This window comes from Rana temporaria, chromosome 6 (genome assembly GCF_905171775.1).
Source record: "Rana temporaria chromosome 6, aRanTem1.1, whole genome shotgun sequence".
NCBI classification, from domain to species: Eukaryota; Metazoa; Chordata; class Amphibia; order Anura; family Ranidae; genus Rana; species Rana temporaria.
The window spans coordinates 34,606,389-34,628,512 of NC_053494.1; the positions used below are offsets into that span (position 1 = coordinate 34,606,389).

The 22,124-nt window shown below is 42.3% G+C and overlaps 1 protein-coding gene across 1 annotated transcript in view; it reads left to right on the forward strand.

The window, feature by feature from the left end:
• LOC120944390 (heparan sulfate glucosamine 3-O-sulfotransferase 2-like) overlaps positions 1-21,214 on the forward strand; it is a 79,365-nt gene extending 58,151 nt beyond the window's left edge. The window contains exon 4 of the mRNA XM_040358448.1: positions 19,777-21,214. Coding sequence (XP_040214382.1) covers positions 19,777-20,395 — 619 coding nt within the window. The 3' untranslated portion in view covers positions 20,396-21,214. The remainder of the gene's footprint in view (positions 1-19,776) is intronic.
• The last annotated feature ends 910 nt before the right edge of the window (positions 21,215-22,124 follow it).

Sequence of the window (22,124 nt, forward strand, 5' to 3'; positions counted from 1 at the left end):
AGTGGTGGTGGATCACCCTTCCTCACTCCAGTAGGGATCGGCTGAATTTAGATCCATGTATGTACAGGCTGGTTGTACAGAAGTTGATCTATCGGTTGACTTCTGTACAAGGAGCCTGTTTGGTTTTTGCTGAACGATCAGTTCCCATGGCTATAGTCCGCAACGCGGGGGATGTGTCCCCGCTGTCAGCATACAATAACTCAGCAGAAAGGATTTCCCCATCTACAAAAAAATGTTCATTTAGCTTGCTGGTTGAAGGAAAAAATTATGAATCATATATGGCCAGCTATAAAGTCTCTTGAGTCATAAAAATTCTAAATGTCAGCATTAAAAAATAAAACACTTCAGTTCCATTTTCAGCTCTTGGAATAAAAGATAAGCATTGTAAACACCCCAGGCAATGCCCCAACTCCTGACACACTCACTTTTGCTGGACCGCTCGGTCTACATATTTATAGGGAAAAAAATGTAATTTAAAGTGTGTAAAATAAAAAATATACCATGCTGAATATTTTAATCATATGGTTTTCCCAATGCAGTAATAACATACATTTTTGTGATAAGGGCCATTTAATAAAACATACAAGAAAAGCTGACCCAAAGCACATTTATGAGGTTTCAAAGGGATCCAAATATAACATTTATTCCTGCAGTGAGAGAGTTAATGGTAATAATTGAACCTGAAAGTCCATCTTTGGTTTGTGAAATGGTACCAGGACATCACTATAATCCTCATGTTGTCCAATTTACAGTGACAATATAGTGTGTTCTATTTCTAGGTTTGCTGTTCCATTTTACCTATTCCCCTAAGCATGTACAGTACTGTACCGCGCTTGTCTTCTTCATTTTAAGGACAGTAGAAGTAGTTTCATGTTTCATGGCACCCTATTAAATACATATTAAACATATAAGATTTAATATTGTTAAAATGTATCAAAAGTTAAAAACCCACGTCAGGTCTTTATAGCAGTCCCTGTTTTCGATAGGGATATGAATCCTCTGTATTTGTCATATGATCAAATTTGTGAAGGAAAATCGAAAATTTTTAATTAATCACTAGAGCACAAATAGAGGGGAAATCTTTCAAAGGGGACAGTTGTTCCAGTGACAACTCTCTCAGGGTGGATTTCTTTCATTGGAGAGATTTCCACTCACTCCCTGTGATTTCTACAGAATAAGAAGTGAAGGTAAAGCCTCGTACACACGATCAGTCCATCCGATGAGAACCGTCTGAAGGACCGTTGTCATCAGTTAACCGATGAAGCTGACTGATGGTCCGTCGCGCCCACACACCATCGGTTAAATAACCGATCGTGTCAGAACGCGGTGACGTAAAACACAACGACGTGCTGAAAAAAACGAAGTTCAATGCTTCCAAGCATGCGTCGACTTGATTCTGAGCATGCGTGGATTTTTAACCGATGGTTGTGCGTACTAACGATCGGTTTTGACCTATCGGTTAGGAATCCATCGGTTAAATTTAAAGCAAGTTGGCTTTTTTTTAACCGATGTTTAAATAACCTATGGGGCCCACACACGATCGGTTTTGACCGATGAAAACGGTCCATCAGACCGTTGTCCTCTGTTTAACCTATCGTGTTTACGAGGCCTTAAATCTCTGCAATGGGACAGCGATGGATAAAAAAGTAAACCATAGGGGTTTTACCATTCCATATGCTATCCAAAATGGAAAAGAAAGCTTTGATTTACATATACAGTGGAACTTTGGACTACGAGCATAATCCGTTCCAGGAGAATGCTCGTAATTCAAAGTACTTCCATATCAAAGCAAGTTTTCCCATTGAAGTCAATGGAAACGAAACGGACACTTCGGCTGACCTCGGCAAACCTCAGAAAGACCCTCGTTAACCACGTTACTCGTAAACCGAGGTTCCACTGTAATGTAATAAAATCTGTATTAGCTAGAAAATTTATTAAAAGCAGGGGTCTCCAAACCTTTCAGTAATAGGGCCACATCATATATTTTACAAATATTCGCAAGCCCAAAAAAATAATCTGTTTTATAAATGAATGAATTCAATGTAATTGAATGAATAGGTTTTAATAGGAGCTTTTTTGGTAATGGTATGATTTTGAACTACCGTATTTATCGGCGTATAACACGCACAGGCGTATAACACGCACCCTAACTTTAAGAGGGACGTTTCAGGAAAAAAACGTTCCACAGCCCCCTGGCAGGCGCAGGCACAGTTTACCCTTTATTTTCAGGGTAAAAAAGTGAGTGTTATACGCCAATAAATACAGTACATAGATTTTTTTTTTTTTTTACTAAAACAAAACAAAGAAATTCCACCAAAAAGTTGAGTTCATAATAGCCCCCAACTTACATCACGGTCCCCATGAGGACCCCCCCTTACATCAGAGTCCCCATTAAAGTCTGCCCTTACACCAGAGTCCCCTCTTTCATCAGTGTCCTCTTCAGTGTACCCCGAGGTAAGTGGTTGTGGATGTTGGGGAGAAATGGAGACCATATGCCGATCTGAAGATCTGTGTGAAATCTGTGAAAGATGCCACTGTCCCTAGCTGCTGGCCAGATAGAATCTTGCAGTGGGCCAGATTTTGCCTATGGGTCATAGTTTGGAGACTCAATCTAGATCTAAATGTAATAAATCATAATTATTCCCAGTCACCCCCCGCAGGCCATTTCAACTGAGTTGCCAGACTTGACTTCAGGGCAATCTTTTGATAACTTCTTCAGAATTGATTGATAGGCACGTGGAACTGCACTTGTCCAAATAATGTACAGGTATTGTTACGGCTAATTTAAGCCATGTATCGTTGTCATCTAATGACTGTTATTTCTTAATGGGTACTTTGTAGGAACGTGGCCCACCTGAATGGTCATTGTGCCAATTCGGTTGGACTTTATTTATTTATACTGTGTATTTCCTCAATAAGATCCCTTTCACACTGAAGCGTTTTTACAGTGTTTTAGCGTTAAAAAAAGCGCTATTAAAATGCTTATAAAACGCTCTCCATGCATCTCAATGGACCCTTTCACACTGATGCCCCGTACACACGGTCGCTTTATGTGATGTAAAAAAACAACGTTTTTAAAAACGTCATTTTAAATGACCGTGTGTGGGGAAAACGTTGTTTTATGTCTTCTGAAAAACGACCAAAAAAAAATTGAAGCATGCTTCAATTTTTTTTGTCGTTTTTCAAAACGTTGTTTTTTGTGTCATAAAAAATGACCGTGTGTAGGCTAAAACGACGTTTAAAACAACGTTTTTAAACCCGCGCATGCTCAGAAGCAAGTTAGGACGCGAGTTTGAATGGAACAGAGTGCCGTCGTACGTGCTGAACTTTTGGAAAAAACGATGGTGTGTATGCTACATCGTTTTTGAAAATTAAGTTTGAAAAACGTCGTTTTTTTTCATCACATAAAACGTTGTTTTTTTCTATCACAAAAAACTACCGTCTGTACGTGGCATGAGTCCTGCAAGCAGCATCTTTGGAGCAGCTTTTGGGCACTGAAAAAAAACGTTCCAAAAACGCCCCTCTCCATTGAAACTAATTGAAAGCGCTGTAAAAACGCCTTGCCCTTTCACACTGAGGCATTGCACTGGTGGGGCGTTGAGAAAAGTCCTGCAAGCAGCATCTTTGGAGCAGCTTTTGGGCTCTGAAAAAAACGCTCCAAAAACGCCCCTCTCCATTGAAATGAATTGAAAGCGCTGTAAAAACGCCTTACCCTTTCACACTGAGGCACTGCAATAACGCCCTAAAACGTTAGGGTCTTAGCGGTGCTTTACCAGCGGTTTTTGGGCGCTGGCAGTGTTAACCTCCCTGGCGGTATGATTCTGTCTGGAATTACGTACCAAAAGCGGTACATTTATTTTGCAAGGAAATTTGGCGTTTTATACTGTAGGCCTGTAATTTTTAGAAATAACTCACTTAAATCTGACCAAGCAAGAGTCTTGTAGGCATCCCGGGTATGATTTTTTTTTTAAAACAAAATTATAAATTATAATATAAATAAATAATTATAAATAATTATAACAAATAATAATATAATTATAATAAAAATTATTCAATAATGTAATCAACTCAAAATCACTGAAATTTGCTCAGTTGCAGAATTGTCGCTGTCATTATTTATTTATTTTTATGACGAATTTCCCCACAAATCGCTATCGCACATTTCTGCAAGTGATTATAATTTATTATCGCTGTTTTCTAGCTGATCTAAAACCATTTTTGACATAAAGGGACACTTTTGGACAATCTACAGTTTTTAGGCAGAAATGACATTTTTTATTATATAAAAGTACATGCAGGACACTGGGCAGACCACTAGGGACAAGGGGGGTGTGTATTTTTTACATACAGTACTGTAATCTATAAGATTACAGTATACTGTATGTAAAGTGTTTGTTTACTTTTTTGAATTTGGCGCCGTTCTCCGTCCCCGTGCGTCATAACGTCGCAGGGAACGGAGATCGGCGGCACACGGGGACTGTGAATCGAGCGAGGAGGTCCCGCTCGCTCACACAGCGGGATGGCATCGCTGGATCCAGGGACAAGGTGAGTAATTTGCCCGTGGATCCAGCAAAAGGTAAGCCGCGCCGCTGCACGTCCACCCCGAGCGTGACTCGGGGATACCGATTTTAGCATTGAAAACCAACCCTCGGGTTTACCGTCAGGGGGGTTAAAGGACTTTGAAAGCACTCAGGCTTTCACATTGGGATTGCAGCTGAGGCTTCGCTCAAATAACGTTCGAAAAACACCCCAGTGTGAAAGGGACCTAAAGCCTTATTTTTTGTTTAATTATACCGTTGTTGACCCACCCCTAATTTGCTTTCAGGTGACATCACTTTGTCCCATCCATCCTGGTTTATATAGTCAATTGTTTCTATTGGGGAGGTATCCCGTCTGCAGGACGAATCGGTTATTATTCAATTTTTTTGCTGTTGTGTTGGGTGGATTCAAGGATTTTTTATTCTTAAATTATTTCTTATGTCCCCTACAAAAATAAAATAATTAAAAAAAATACAATTGTTGTGCATTATCTGAGTTCGTTATAAACAGAGATGAGTTAATCAAATCAAAATCACAAAATGGACTCAAAAACTTCAGTCCTTCCTGGCAATTGTATAGTTACCAAACATAATTATACACATTTTAATTATTGTTAAATTTTAGATTAAGTAGGGAAGGGTTAGACTGTTACCAGGTTAGTTTTTGCTGCCTGTGTCCTGTTGAAGAGATTTCTCTTCACATTCTGACCTGGAGACAAAACAGGATATGATATAATCTCTCAAACGTGAATTGATTTCTTGTCACTTGGTCAGATATCCCCATTGGAGATTTTTTCCTGATCTCCTGCTCTGGTGACAACTCATTTTTTGCATTTCCCTTCACTTTCTGTGAAAATAGTTACCAGGCCTGAAGATGAGCAAATCGGTCTGGGTTCAATTTAACAAGAGTTTGGCAAATCCTGTTTGAAATTCAAAAAGGTGAAGTTTAGTGATTTATTTATTCTTTAAATCAGAACCAGGGACGAGGAATATTTCAACGAACCAAGTAGTTACCAGCACATGAAACACCCAACATTTATGTACAGTAAGTAATGTCCCTGATGCCGATAAAAATCATACAATTTTAACTTTACAGGAGAACCCTATTAAAGTCCATGGGGAGCTAATCCTGTTTGTAGATTCTGGCCATTTTTCGGACTGATATGAAAACCACTGTAAAGCACGGGAAGCCGGGCATTTTGTACAAAGCAAAAAACTTTTTTTTTTAACACACACCATACAGCTGGGAGTGTTTTTCTTTTCATGCAGCTTTGAGGGCAACATTGAAAAACACAAATTCTTAAAATAACGTGCTTCAGAGTTGTAGATGGTGTTTATAATGGAAAAGTACAATTATGCTGGCAGTGCATGTTTGCCTGTGGAATTGATTTTTTTTTACTTTTTACAGTTAGCTTGGCTTACATACAGCAGCAGCATTTGAATTCATTTCAGTTTAAAAAAAATACATTTTCATGTAGTTTAAGTAGTGACCCATATTTTTTCATCAAACAGTAATTGGTACATTTTGACCAGCAGATAAAAACTGGCCCCTGTTCTCACTGATACAAAACTGTCTTGCTGATGGCCAATTTCGATAGGACTGCAGATGATACAGTTGTGTAAAATTGGCAGATTTATTCAGGGATAATAGGCCTAACTGGTGTATGCCTAACCTTTATTTTTACTATGGGAATATGGGGATTGTGGTGAATGTGACTAATATAGGTGGTTTAGATGCACGCTGTTCTTGTATTTTTTTTTTTTTTTTACTTTTTAAACTTTCCAACCAAACTAAAAGCAGTCCCAAAATATCACCCCTAAAACAAAATCCCACTTTTATTTTAAAGGAAAGTTTGCAATGGGATAGCACCTTAAAGTGACTGTTGACCTAAAAAAACAAAAAAACAAAATAAATAAATTAAAGACAAAAAAGCTGCCAATAATGAACACAAAAAAAAAAGAGAGAAAAAAGGGTGTTGATTGCCTAAAGAACTGGCAATTAGGATTAAAGTGCCATCACCTATCTCCTAACTGACCCTAATCTCTCTATGCAGTTTGTCAGCTTCCCCTATTCATTCTAAAATTCCTATGTGTATTAAAGACAATGTGCACCCAATTGTCCTAAATGGACTAAAAAATAACATTGACTTAGTCACCAATGTCATAAATTATAGGCCCAACAGAAAAGTTGGGGATGCTTAGAACACACCTTTTTACCATTTACTCTGATGTATCATCATATTCCCTTTCCCACTGATAGGGTTCCACCATCCGGATCATCATCTGCTCCATTGAGGTCTTCTGTACCACACATTGAATGAGATGCACCTTCAGAAATAGAGCTTGTCCTATGCAATTCCTGCATACAAAATCTATACCTTTTAGTGAAGAATGAAGATATACACAGTGGACTCATAGTAAAATGCTGCGTACACCTGATCGGAAATTCTGACAAGAAAAGTCCGATGTGAGCTTTTGGTCGGAAATTCAGACCGTGTGTAGGCTCCAATGGATTTGCCGGCAAGAAAAATTTGAGAGCTGGTTCTCAAATTTTCCGAAACATTTTCCAAAAAATCCTACGCATGCTCGGAATCAAGATGACGCATGCTCGGAAGCATTGAACGTCATTTTTCTCAGCTTGTCATAGTGTTGTACGTCACTGCGTTCTTGGCGGGTTAGAATTTGGTGTGACCGTGTGTATGCAACACAAGTTTGAGCCAAAATTCAGAAAAAAATCCATGGTTTTCTTGTCAGAATTTCCGATCGTGTGTATGCGGCAAAAGCCTTCTTCAGCTAATCAAGCACCAGAAAGAGCTATGGCCATTCAAAAGGAACTTTGAGCACACTATTGATAATAGTGTGATTTTTAAAGACCATGCTATGCCTGGTTTATACATTTGATTTATCAATGCAATTTTTTTTTTAACAAACTGTGTGGCAAACATGCAACAACCATGTACCTAAATACTGAGGGATAAACAATTCAAACAAAGCTTCTCTTTCAAGATTGTGGGGGGGGGGGGTGTATATATCAGCATTTAAAACAAAGCAGGTTAGCGGTGGTACAGATAAGGGAAATTAAATGGAAGATTACAGCAACATCAGTAAAATACAATAGTAGGATTATGTAAGAATAGGAACATACAATTTTCTCAGTGGATTTCAACCAACAGAGTTGCCCCTATTAGAAAGTTTAGATATTATTTAGGCCAATCAAATGCTGAAGTGGAGGAGTAAGTTATAATAAAATATATGCTTTCTGGAAAAATAGGAAAATCCTCTATGTACTTTTGGCAGGTGGCTGTGAAGAAGAGCTATGGCCATAGGCGAGCGCACAGGGGGTGCCTGGGCACACCCTAATCGTGAGTGGGCACACACTGCTGATGCTCGCGGCACCCCTGCTTCTCTACTCACGGGACCCCCCCATCCCCATCTCAACCTCGCGGGAGACCGGTGGCAACCCCCCGCTTTTCTCAAGTTGCGGGCACTGGCGGCCTCCCCCCGCTCTTCTCAACTTGCGGGAGACTGGTGCCACCCCCCCTCGCTTCTCAACTGGCGGGCACCCCCTAATGTTAGGGGCTGCGCACACCAGTGATTAGGGCTTGTGATGATGGGCTTTCTTTCTACGAGAGAGCAGATGGCGCATGCATGGGTAGAGAACTAGCGCTTGTTCATGAGTTTCCCATGCTGTGCATCCAATCCTTGGTACATGCTGACATCTGCAGGGTAGAGAGGGAAGGGCAATGAAATGAGTATCTAAAAAAATTAAGTGTTCTTTTACAAAACAGAGAACTGCCTGTTAAAATATAGAGTGAACTAACCATTTAATTATTGCATCAACCTGCTTCTGCTCTCTTATTGATTTGTTTATAGAGAGAACCAGTTTTATTGCTACAGTACATTATGACCTTTTATAACATAGTGAGGCTGAAGTTGAATTTTTTTATTGTTTTAAAAAATTCCATCGTTCAGTACAATCAGGGAAATCAAATACGTTTTGTTGAGATGTGTCTTATGGGATGTCTGAAGTAGATATGAGAATGTGTCCCAAATTTCTTGTCTAATGCTTGCATTTATTAAAAGCAGCAAAGTATTTTAGGACAGGTACACTTTAAAAAATGTAGTGATCTCACTTTTGGAAACCACACAGTGTAACATGCCAAACAGACTTACAAGTACAGTAATCAGGCTACAAAAATACCATCATTTATGTTATAAAGTATGCTGTAGTTAGCGTAAGAGATGGCAAATAGAGGGTAAAATATATACTATATATAATGTTTTATTTCTTTTTAGGGATGATCAACTTTGAAGCATCCCTACAAACTGTAGGTTGGCAGAGAGGCTGACTTAAAAAAAATTATGAATAGCTTTATCTAAACTAGCCATAGCATTATATATTTTTTTCATGTTGATTGCATGCATGTTAAGTAATGTGTAACATATTTACTAGACATGTGCACACTGAAATATTTTGTTTCGGAATTTTGTTTTCGTCCGAAAAATAAATTCATTTGTTTTTCGATAAAAAAATGCATTCGTCCGAAAATCCAAATTAATTAAGGTCGAATCTGTCATTGAAGGCTTATGGTGTCTGTCAAATGTTCTAAGAAGATTCAACGGAAACGAAAAAAAAAAAAAAAAAAAAAGATTTGACGATGCAATGTCATTTCTGAAGTAAAAAAAGTCATTTAAAAATCACTTGCGGCTATAATAAATTGTCGGCTCCTGGCAATTCAGAGAGAATTCATTCATAAAAAAAAAAAGCATGGGGGTCCCCCCGAATTCAATTACCAGGCCCTTCAGGTCTGGTGTGGATTTTAAGGGGAACTCCACCCCAAATAAAAAAAATGGCATGGAGTTCCCCCAAAAATCAACACCAGACCCCTTATCCGAGCATGCAACCTGGCCGGCCATAGAAAAGAGGGGGGATGAGAGAGTGCCCCCCCTCCTGAACCGTACCAGGCCACATGCCCTCAACACGGGGAGGATGTCCATCGAGAGTGGATTACCACCGCTGAATTCTTTTTTTTTTTTTAATAAAATACTTTTTCCACGGTGTGTGTGTGTGTTTTTTTTACAATTCATTACACTTGCTTAGTGAAATGGTAGGGGTACAATGTACCCCATTACCAATTCACATAGGGGGGGCAGGATCTGGGGGCCCCCTTTTTTGAAGGGGTCTTCCAGATTCAGATAAGCCCCCCGCCTGCAGACCTCCACAACCACCGGGCAAGGGTGGTGGGGATGAGGCCCTTGTCCCCATCAACATGAGGACATCCTCCCCATGTTGAGGGCATGTGGCCTGGTATGGTTCAGGAGGGGGGGCACCCTCTCATCCCCCCTCTTTTCTGTGGCCAGCCAGGTTGCGTGCTTGGATAAGGGGTCTGGTGTGGATTTTTGGGGGAAATCCATGCCACTTTTTTTTATTTGGGGTGGAGTTCCCCTTAAAATCCACACCAGACCTGAAGAGTCTGGAATGGATATTTGGGGGGAACCCCACGTCATTTGAAAAAAAAATTGACGGCGGGGTTCCCCTTAATATCCATACCGGACCTGAAGGGCCTGGTAATTGAGTTTGGGGGGACCCCCACGCTTTTTTTTTTCAGGAATGAATTCTCTCTGAATTACCGGGAGCTGACAATTCATTATAAAATTTTGAAATGACTTTATTTCCTTCAGAAATTACACTTTGTGCAGAGACAGTTCTAAGTACAGGAAACATGCGCTATTTCACAGGCATACTTTACACCCTCCCAGGTACGAAATTTAAAGGAATTTTTCACTTTTATTGTTTCACTTTAAGCATTATTAAATTCACTGCTCCCGAAAAAATGGCCGTTTTTAAAACTTTTTTTGTATTGATACATGTCCCCTGGGGCAGGACCCAGGTCCCCAAACACTTTTTAGGACAATAACTTGCATATTAGCCTTTAAAATTAGCACTTTAGATTTCCAACGTTCGAGTCCTATAGACTTTAACGGGGGTTCTAAAGTTCACACAAACTTTTGGTGTGTTTGGAGGTTCTGGTGCGAACCTAACAGGGGGGTGTTCGACTCATCCCTAATGACTAATAATAATTATGTTTATTAATTATTATTACTAGTCAACCAACATTAGAATTCTTCTATAGCCTATGGGCAGAGCATTTCACCATAAATGTCCACTTGCTGCGATCGTATGTTTTTAGCTACTTCGTCGAATCTTCGTGTCTCTCTATGTCTAATGTTTTTTCTCAATGTCGAATCTTTCTCTCTATGTTGACTCTTCTTCATGTCTCTATAATGTCGAATCTTTTCTCTCAATGTCGAATCTTTTCTTTTATGTAGAATAATATTGGACAAATAGAGTTAAGGTTAGGCACATTTGACCGCAACGAAAACTAAGATAAAGCATTTGTTTATGTCGGATCTTTCGGTTTTTAGTTATCTGTGCTTTCGTTATCTTTTGTTAAAAGGATAACGAAAATACCTGATATTCGGACAAAAACACATGTCTAATATTTACTACTTATCAGAGATCATAACTTCCTTCCATCTTCTGCCTTTCTCTCTAGAAGAATGGTGTCACCTTTTCTCCGATTTTCAAGGCAAGCATCTATTCTCTGCATTGAGATACAGGCTTAGAGATTATACAGTCTTGTAAATCCTTGTGCCTGTGCAGTTTTTGGCTGTGTTCACAAATATCTGACCCAGATAAGCATCTGCTGCAACCTTTCACTTTGTGATTTTCTACAAAGTTACTATATTGCAGTCTGATCACTGGAGGAAAGTAGGTGATTTCTTCTGCCTGCAGCAGACTAACGACATTATCCTAACAAAGATAAAGTTATTGGAATGGACTGGAGAAACCACTCTCAACCAGGGTTCCCCTAGAGCAGCCCTCAAATTTTCTACTCGCCTGCTCACCATTAGGAGAGTGGAAATAAGCCAAGGGCAAGTGTGGAGCTGCATTGGAGGTGAGGGGGGACGGGTGCCTCCGGCAGGTAGGGGTTGAACACTAGCCAATCCTTCTCCCAGCCTCCGTCTCGTGCCAGTCTCTTAGCAGGTTCTAGCATACAGCGGGAGTCGTCAAAGAACTAGATGATGTGGGGGCGGGTGGGGGGTTTATTGGGCGGGAGATGCCAAAGTTTACTTTGCCTATTAACAAGCTGGTGATTGGTTGCTCTGACTGCCTAGCAACCAATCACCAGCTTGTTAATAGGAAAAGTTAACTTTGGCAGCTCCGACTCCCCTGTCCAGTGCTCTGCGCTGCTGTAAGTCTCTCTGCATCCTAAATCAGTGAAAGTGTCATTCATTGGTTTGGTATTATAGCATTAAAATAGTTACTTAACAAGGTAGTAATAATGTGATAAAATCCTATTTTGTCATTATTTTGTTTATCACAATTAGATCAACGAATGTTAATATTGTTGTGTAACTTGTTGTGTAACTTAATTCTGCATGCAACATTTAACAGTGTCCTTTCATTAGATTATTTACGAGGGTGAGTTTAGGGGTGGAATTAGGGGCGGGCAGGGTAGGCATTGGGTGGGGCAACTGGTGGCGAGTAACTCTTGAGCCCTGCTCTAGAGGTTGTTAGGGGTTCCTTGAACTTGGCTGACAGACCTCCAACCTGATGAATCTACATAGTTCTTGGTCTAACACCACTTGGCAGAGCCACCTGCATGACACTAATGATCTTTTTAACTATCTGTATGGAAGCAATCTGATCACCAATGTATGGGATGGAGAGGGTATTCTACCAACTGATCATCAATGAAATGAGCATGTTTCCTAATGACCACAAATAAATGGGTTTTAGCTGGGGTCCCCTAACACTTGAACATTAGCTTTCCCTCATTTCAGATCTCCCCCTCAGATCTACAGCAACTGCACTTATAAGAGTGCACTATCAAGTGCACTTGCAGTGATCTTCTAGTGCAAACTGGATTTGCCTTTCGTAAATAACCCCCATTGTGTTTTTTTTTTTCAAAATTGATGCTCTTTTTTGGTTTAAAGCGCAAAAAATAAAAACTGCAAAGGTGATCAAATACCACCAAAAAGATATATTAGTGGGAAAAAGCACGTAAATTTTGTTTGGGTACAGCATCGTACGACCGCGCAACTGTGAGTTAAAGCGACGCAGTGCAGTATCACAAAAAATGACCCGGTCATTGGGCAGCCAAATCTTCCGGGGCTGAAGTGATTAATCAATAAATATAAGTCATCGCTGCTAATTAGAAAAAAAAATTGCCTTTAAAGGCATGAATTATATTTATTGATTAAGTAATTATTTATTTGCACGTAGCGGTGTTTGAATTTTGTTTAGGGTGGAGTGCAACAATAATTGGTATCAATTGACCATATTTAGCCATGACCACATGTGGTCAATGACTTTGCCCCAAATGCCCGCTGGCTTGTCTCCATTTTAAACAACCCTGGGTGCGGCGGGTAGCTGTCATCATTTAGTAGCAGTAGTGATAGTGCCACTAAATGAATTCCTTCCGGTTGCAGCAGCCAGGGTTTAGGGTGGACAGACGGACTGGCCAAATCTGGCCCTTTAGTTTGAACGTTGAACAAGGAAAAATTACCCCTACTGGCTTTGAGTTGCAGCAATGGATAAAGAAAATGATAAGAATAAGGTTTGTAAAAAAGTATACATTTTATTGATCTCAACAATCATATGTAGTAGAAAAAAACATTTGATGGGAATCAGAACATGAACTCGAAAAACATCAATGGAGGCTAAAACATGTGTATAAAAACAGCCAATGAACACTTAAACAATATTGTAGATAATTACAAATGATGCAAAACCCCAACGCGTTTCGACCTTTGTAGTAATGGCGGTCTTCTTCAGGGGGAGAAAAGATTTGTGAGCATAGGTTCTATAATGAGATATATACATGTAAAAAAAGTAGGAACAAAAGCAACCAACAAAGAAAGGAACATGTGCACCCACATGCATATGCACATGACTCCCATGTACAGATACAGTCATTATTGGTGACAATTATACGATACATACCAAGGTGGATGTCGAGAGCCCAGACTAGCGGTCCACCAGTGACCTTGCCGTCAAGGAAAAATCCCCCACTGGTCCAGATGGGTGGGAGAGAGGGCCAAAGGATGATACAGGCCAAATTGTGAAGCAAAAAGCAAGAAAAACCTCAGGCCTAAGAGAAGTCGCAAACCTACAGTCCACACATCAGACCAGGGGGCAGCTCAAGAAGGGCAGGGTGAGGGGGGGCGGAGGAAAGAAAGGCAGAGTAAAGGGTACGCCACCCGGTGAACAACAAATAACCCTGTAAAAAATATATCAATAATGAAAAATTGTAATAGAGAAACAAAGAAGAGTAATCTACAGAAAAGTTGCCTGAATCCCAGGAAGATATGAACAAGTGAAACGTGTAGGAAAATGCAACAGTTAAAGAGAGAAAATTTGGGAGAAAGAAACTAACCAAGATGGGGAGGCCTATAGTGAAAACATTGTGATGCAGTCAAAAACAGTGAGGCCTTGTACACACGACCAAGAATCTCGTCGTAAAAGAAACGTAATTTTCCTCGACGAGTTTCTTGACAGGCTTGTTGAGAATCTTGTCAAGCTTTCTTTGCGTACACACTGTCAAGACGAAATCTCGTCGCTCTCAAACGCGGTGACATACAACACGTACAAAGGCACTATAATGGGGAAGTTTGATTCCACTGGCACCATCCTTGGGGCTGCTTTTGCAAATCTCATGTTACTGCGTGTTAAGTAAAAGTTTGGTGAGAGACGATTCGCGCTTTTCAGTCTGTTACAGCGTGACAAATGTGTTATCTCCATTACGAAAACTACTTTTACCGAAGGTGCGCTCCCGTCTTATACTTTATTCTGAACATGCAAAGGTTTCTAAGCATACACACGATTGTGTTTCTCGTTGTAAACCAGCCCGACGAGAAACAAAACAAAGAATTTGAGACTCCTGACGAGAAAAAAGAGAACATGTTCTCTTTTTTTCTCGTCGAGATCCACGGCAGTTTTCTCAACAAAAAACATACACACCACCGTTTTTCTCGGCAAAAATGCTCTGCCAGCATTTTTCTGGATGGATTTTGCCGAGGAAAACGGTCGTGTGTACGAGGCCTGAGACTGCAGAAAACTCCAAAGAGAAATGGGCATAAGTTTAGTTTGAACGTTTGTCAGACTGTGAAAAGCTTGGCATTGGGTCGCTAGATACAAAGAGTTAATGAGAATTTTCCATTCAGTTTTGCAATCTAGACTAAGGGCTAGATTCAGATAGCCCGCCGTAACTTTGTGCGGGCGTAGCGTATCTCAGATACGCTACGCCGCCGTAACTTAGTGAGGCAGGTTCTGTATTCACCAAGAACCTGCGCCCTAAGTTACGGCGGCGTAGCGTAAATCTGCCGGCGTAAGCGCGCCTAATTCAAATTGTGAAGAGGTGGGCGTGTTTTATGTAAAAAAAACATGACCCCACGTAAATGTCGCTTTTGACTAACGGCGCATGCGCCGTCCGTGAACGTAACCCAGTGCGCATGCTCCAAATTAACCCGCAAAAAGCCAATGCTTTCGACGTGAACAAAAATTACGCACAGCCCTATTCGCGAACGACTTACGCAAACCACCTAATCGACGGAAAATTTGACGCTGGCCCGACGTCCATACTTAACATAGGATACGCCTCATATAGCAGGGGTAACTTTACGCCGGAAAAAGCCTAATGTAAACGACGTAAAAAAATGCGCCGGGCGGACGTACGTTTCTGAATCGGCGTATCTACCTAATTTGCACATTCCTTGCGAAAATCGACGGAAGCACCACCTAGCGGCCAGTGTAAATATGCAACTAAGATACGACGGCGTAAGAGACTTACGCCAGTTGGATCTTAGCCAAATTCCGGCGTATCTTGTTTTCTGAATACAGAAAAAAGATACGCCGGGGCATCCTAGAAGTTACGCGGCGTATCAATAGATACGCCAGCGTAACTTCTTTATGAATATACCCCTACGTTTTCTTGAATTGAAGTGATGTGCAAAAAAAAATGTAAAGGTGACATAAGCTGCTGCAGTCAACAGGGAAAAACTAGAGGGAATGGCTCCATCCATTCCACACTTCAGTGCAGTAGAAGGATCATCACAGTCCTTGTTTTTTTTATAACAGCATTCAAGCAGAGAGAGCGAAAATCAGTCTAGCTAATCTCTTCACATGAACGGCTGCTGTAATTTCCAGGCCGTTTCTGCCGCGCTTTCTGGATACGCAGTACATGGATAAATCTACATCCCGACAAGCTTTTGATTAGGAAATAATTGCAGCAGCTGTAGCTTATTATGAGCTTTTTTAATGAATGTAGCTTGCTTTATCTGGGCTGGAATTTCACCTCAGATTAATTACTTCGAGACAAATTAACTGCACTTAACCGTCTGCCTAAATAAAACGGAGACTTTAGGCTTCAGCGGTGGGGGGTGCACACATGTATGACGGGGATGATGCCTGTTCGGAATAATTTCAGGCTCCACAAAGTGTGTGAAAAGGGCATTATTATTTACTGATCTGTTTCAATTAAATCTCTCCTGGGAGGATAGGGCAGAACTTCCATTCTTATTACAGTTGCTTTTTTTTTAAAAAAAAAGAGGCAATTAAGACTTGCAGGTCATTGTTGTTGTTTCAAGTCCTTGTGCAGGGGTGACTAGAGATAGAGAATGCCTATTTATACACTCACCAGACACTTTATTAGGTACACCTTGCTAGTACCGGGTTTGACCCCCTTTCTGCCCCAGAGCTGCCTTAACTCTTAATGGCATAGATTCAACAAGATGTTGGAATCACTCCTCAGAGATTTCGGTTCATATTGACATGATAGCATCACACAGTGTCTGCAGATTTGTTGGCTGCACATCCAGTAGAGGCTGGTGCTTTCTTTTTTGGGGGGGTTGCAAACAACCCCCCCCCACACGGTGGCACCTCAACCCTGCTCCCCCACCGCTCGCTGTCTGCCGATTGGTCCGGCACCTACCCCATCTAGGCAGCGGGCATCAGGCAGCTGGGTAGCGGGCATCAGGCACTTTCCTCCATTGGCCACCCCCCTCGTCGCCCAATAGCATCAATTGATTTTTAAGCCAATAGGGTGACGGGTCTCAGACCCACTTCCTGATTGGCTGGGAGGAGGATCAGAGTTACAAACTGTGAATATTAATTCGCTATTGTAACACACCTGGGTGGGCTCTGAGCGCATTCTCTGCGCTTCAAGCCCACACCTATTTTGAAGCCTATTAGAGCCTCTGGCTCTAATCAGTGCTTCAAAAAAACACCCTTGTATTGGAATTGGATATGGGGGGGCGGTGGCATGGATGGGGGGTGGCGCCCCGTGTGCCCATAGTGGATAGGCTGCCCCTCCATGATGCAAATCTCCTGTTCCAACACATCCCAAAGGTGCTCTATTGGATGAGATCTGGTAACTGTGGAGGCCATTGGAGTACAGTGACCTCATTGTCGAGTTCAAGAAACCAGTGGTGAGATGATTTGAGCTTTGTGACATGGTGCATTATCCTGCTGGAAGGAGCTATCAGAAGATGGGGACACTGCAGGGCCGTCTTACTGAGCAGGCATGACTGGGCACAGTCCGGGGGCCCCACATTCACCTGGGGCCCCAGAGCCGGACAAATTGCCCCCCCCGATAATGCCGGTGAGAGATGGGGTTGCGGCGGTTGCCACCTGTACAAGCTGTGCCCCCTCCTTTCTGCCAGACCCCCTCCTCTCTGTCAGACCCCCCTCCTCTCTGCCAGACCCCATCCTCTCTGCCAGACCCCCATCTCTCTTCCAGACCCCCATCTTCTCTGCCAGACCCCCCCCATCTTCTCTGTCAACTCCCCATCTTCTCTGCCAGAGCCCCCTCCTCTCTGCCAAACCCCCATCTTCTCTGTCAGACCCCCATCTTCTCTGCCAGACACCCCATCTTCTCTGTCAGCTCCCCATGTGGCACATGTGGCAAGTGACAATCCGCAACATGTGGCAGGTGACTTGGCAAGTGACAATCTGCATCTGGTGACAGGCGACGTGGCAAGCGACACGCTGAATCTATTGACAAGGAACCAGTGGCAAGTGACACGCTAAATTTGGTGATGGGATGGGTGGCAAGTGACAGGCTGAATCTGGTGATGGGATGGATGGTAAGTGACACACTGAAAATTTGATGACAGTTGACGGTGGCAAGTGACACGCTGAATTTAAAAGCAGGTGACGGTGGCAAGTGGCACGCTGAATCTGGTGGCAGGTGACGGTGGCAAGTGACACGCTGAATCTGGTCGCAGGTGACAGTGGCAAGTGACACTCTGAATCTGGTGGCAGGTGACGGTGGCAAGTTACACGCTGAATCTGGTGGCAGGTGACGATGACAAGTGACAAGCTGAATCTGGTGGCAGGTGACGGTGACAAGTGACACTCTGAATCTGGTCGCAGGTGACAGTGGCAAGTGACACTCTGAATCTGGTGGCAGGTGACAGTGGCAAGTGACACTCTGAATCTGGTGGCAGGTGACGGTGACAAGTGACAAGCTGAATCTGGTGGCAGGTGACGGTGACAAGTGACACTCTGAATCTGGTCGCAGGTGACAGTGGCAAGTGACACTCTGAATCTGGTGGCAGGTGACAGTGGCAAGTGACACTCTGAATCTGGTGGCAGGTGACGGTGACAAGTGACAAGCTGAATCTGGTGGCAGGTGACGGTGACAAGTGACACTCTGAATCTGGTGGCAGGTGACGGTGGCAAGTGACACGCTGAATCTGGAGGCAGGTGACAGTGGCAAGTGACATGCTGAATCTGGTGGCAGGTGACAGTGGCAAGTGACACTCTGAATCTGGTGGCAGGTGACAGTGACAAGTGACACGCTGTTAAGTAGAAATATTGAACTTTCATTCTTGAGAGTAGGTGTGTAAATTGGGCCAGGCTTGTAGGGGCCCCATAGCATTACTTTGCCCAGGGGCCCATGATGCTATTAAGAGGGCCCTGGGACACTGTAGTTATAAAGGGATGGACATGGTCAGCAACAATACTCAGGTAGGCCGTGGCATTTAAACAATGCTCAATTGGTACTAAGGGGCCCAAAGTGTACCAAGAAAATATCCCCCCACACCATTACACCACCAGCCTGAACCATTGAGGCAGGATGGATCCATGCTTTCATGTTTATTATGCCAAATTCTGATCCTATCATTAGAATGTCGCAGCTGAAATTGAGACTCATCAGACCAGGCAACATTTTTCCAATCTTCAATTGTCCAATTTTGGTGAGCCTGTGCAAATTGTATCCTCAGTTTTGTGTTCTTAGGTGACAGGAGTGGCACCTGATGTGGTCTTCAACTGATGTAGCCCATCAGTATTCCATTTTACCATTAAAGGACAATTTAGGAATCTTTTCCAGGAGTGCGGCTGTCCAAATATTTTCTTTTTTGTTCTCGCTCGCAAGAAGGTGGAAAGTTCTTGCAGGGGGGAGCCGAGACAACTGCAGAGGGACCCCAGAAGACCAGGTTCGGGGCCACTCTGTGCAAAACGAGCTACACAGTTTAGGTAGGTATAACATGTTTGTTATTTTAAGAGTTTTCTGAGTATACACATTGAAACCGTCGACACTGTAAGCCAGGGGTGCCCAAACCATGCAATTTTGCTCTCCACCTGCTCTGAGACATACAAAAAACATCAGCTAGACTTAAAATTAGTTTACTGTATCAGATCAGGCAGCGATTGCGATTGGTTGCCAGAGGTTACAGCATATCATTACCACTTACTGACTGGTTGCTAGAGGTTACAGCACACATTACGGCTCACTGATTAATTGCTAGAGGTTACAGCACATGATTTCTTCTTTTTGATTGGTTGCTAGAGATTACTGTACAGCAATACTGCTCACTGATTGGTTGCTAGAGGTTACAGCACATCATCTATTCACTGCAGAGGGGCATAATATAGATATGCATGCCGCCTTTATTTACATAAGTATAAGGCAACTGCTTTGGGCCCCACAACAATAATGGGGCCCAGGGCAGCTTCCCCCTTTGCCCTGCTTTAAAAACAGCCCTGCATATGATTATAGGTTATCAAGCATAATTTGTATATAATATGAAAAGACCTATAGGGACTAATAGCATTCTTTGCAGCTCTCTAATAATTTTCTTGCAATATTTTTGCTTACTTTGAATTTCATGTTTTAATATTTAATGCATCGTATTTAATGTCACTGATATTTCCTGTTTCCAAATACAGAAATTTGATGCCTCGATCCCTGGACAGACAGATCACCGTAGAGAAGACCCCCAGCTATTTTGTGACAAGGGAGGCTCCCCGGAGAATCTCACATATGTCCCCTCGGGTCAAGCTGATAGTGGTGGTCCGTAACCCCGTGACCCGTGCAATCTCAGACTATACACAGACTCTATCCAAGAAACCAGACATCCCTAGCTTCAGTGAGCTGGCTTTCCAGAACCGGACAACCTGGGAGGTGGACACTTCATGGAATGCCATTCGGATTGGACTTTATGCTCTGCACCTGCAGCCTTGGCTTAACCATTTCCCAATTTCCCAAATGCACTTTGTAAGTGGAGAGCGACTGATCACAGATCCAGCAGGAGAAATGGCTAGAGTACAAGACTTCCTTGGCCTCAAACGTCTCGTCACAGACAAGCACTTTTATTTCAACAAGACCAAGGGCTTCCCCTGCCTCAAGAAACCCGGGGGTGGCGGAGCACCTCGCTGTTTAGGCAAATCTAAGGGTCGGACTCATGTACAGATCAACACTGAGGATATAGAACAGTTAAGAGAGTTCTACAGACCTCATAACATCAAGTTCTATGAGACGGTGGGCCAGGACTTCCACTGGGAATAGTCTCAAGACAGAACTAGATAAGCTGGTAGAAAGAGGGAGATTTTTGTGTGAAACATCAAATGGGTTAAAAACTTAGGACACAAATTGGAAACCAGACTGTGAAGCCCATTATTGGAATATAAAATAAAAGAGATCATTTAGGGAATTTTAAAGGTCCTTTTAAGCAGAGAAGAGAGAAAGTGCTGGGATGAAGGGATGACTATGGTGATAACCTAAATAGATGAAGGGATGGCCATGATGGTACCTTAAGGAGAAGCCTGTTGAGGATAAAACTCAAGGTGGTAGTACAGAAGTCTTCACTCTTACAAACCACTATACAAAGGGTCTGTTCTAAACACTAAGTGGACAAGAAGAAAGCACGTTGCACTTTGCTTTTCCATTACAGGTACCAGAGAAGATATTAAAGATCTGTAGATGGAGACCAAAGCATGACATACAACTACAAGCTGGTCTTATGTAAAAGGCACAGCAACCAGCACACATCGGCTACCAGCAGTAACATAACGTGGAAAAAGAGGAACATTCAAAGGACACAAAACATCTGGAGATCATAGAGCATTTCTCCCTCGATGTTCATAATGATTGGAACTATACACCAAAATTTACTTTTATATAAAAATATATATATACTTGTAAGATGCGTAATTCATAGCAGGTTTATTTCACCAAATGGCTACCCTGCATATAACAGAAGCACCCTTTTAAAATAAAAATGATGAGATAATGAGGGGTTCTAAACCACATGTGTTTTGGAAGGAGGAGGAAATATACAAATATTTAAGTCATATGTATGCTTGAGATATATATAGGTAGATTCAGAAAGAGTTAGGCCGGCTTATCAGTAGATAAGCCGACCTAACTCAGAATCTACGCCGACCTATGTTTAAGCGTATGCTCAAACAGAGATACGCTTAAACATATCTAAGATACGACAGCTTGCGCCGTCCTATCTTAGATTGCAATATTTCGGATGGCCGCTAGGTGGCGCTTCCATTGCGGTCGGCGTAGTATATGTAAATGAGTTGATACGCCGATTCACGAACGTACGCCTGGCCGCCGCAGTAGTTTTACGCCATTTCCGTAAGGCATTAGCAGGCCTAAAGTTATTCCATCTATTAGGTGGAATAACAATGTTAAAGTATGGCCGCCGTTCCCGCCGCGAGATTCGAATTTTTTACGTTGTTTGCGTAAGTCGTCCGCGAATCGGGATTTACGTCGTTTACGTCCACATTGAAATCAATAGGCCCGTGCGGCGTACTTAGCCACAATGCACCCTGGGAAATGTAGGTGCCCGGCGCATGCGCATTAAAAAAAAATGTAAAAAACGTGAGGTCAAGCCTCATTGCCATAAAACACGCCCCCCTCCAAGACATTTGAATTCAGCGCCCTTACGGCCGCCCGTTTTAGGCTACGCCGCCGTATATTAGCAGGCAAGTACATTAAGAATCATGTACTTGCCTAGCTAACTTACGGCGGCGTAGCCTAAACAGGCTAAGCTACGCCGCCGCAAGTTTAAGCCTTTCTCTGTGAAACTAAGTTTGGGACTTTGTATGAAGCATGCGACCAGGGAGAAAACACAGCACAATGATATCTGGTAGGTAAACCATAGAAATAAACACCATGTACCGTATATACTCAAGTAAAAGCTGACCCGAAAATAAGCCGAGGCACCTAATTTATCACAAAAAACTGGGAAAACTTATTGACTCGAGTATAAGCCTAGGGTGTC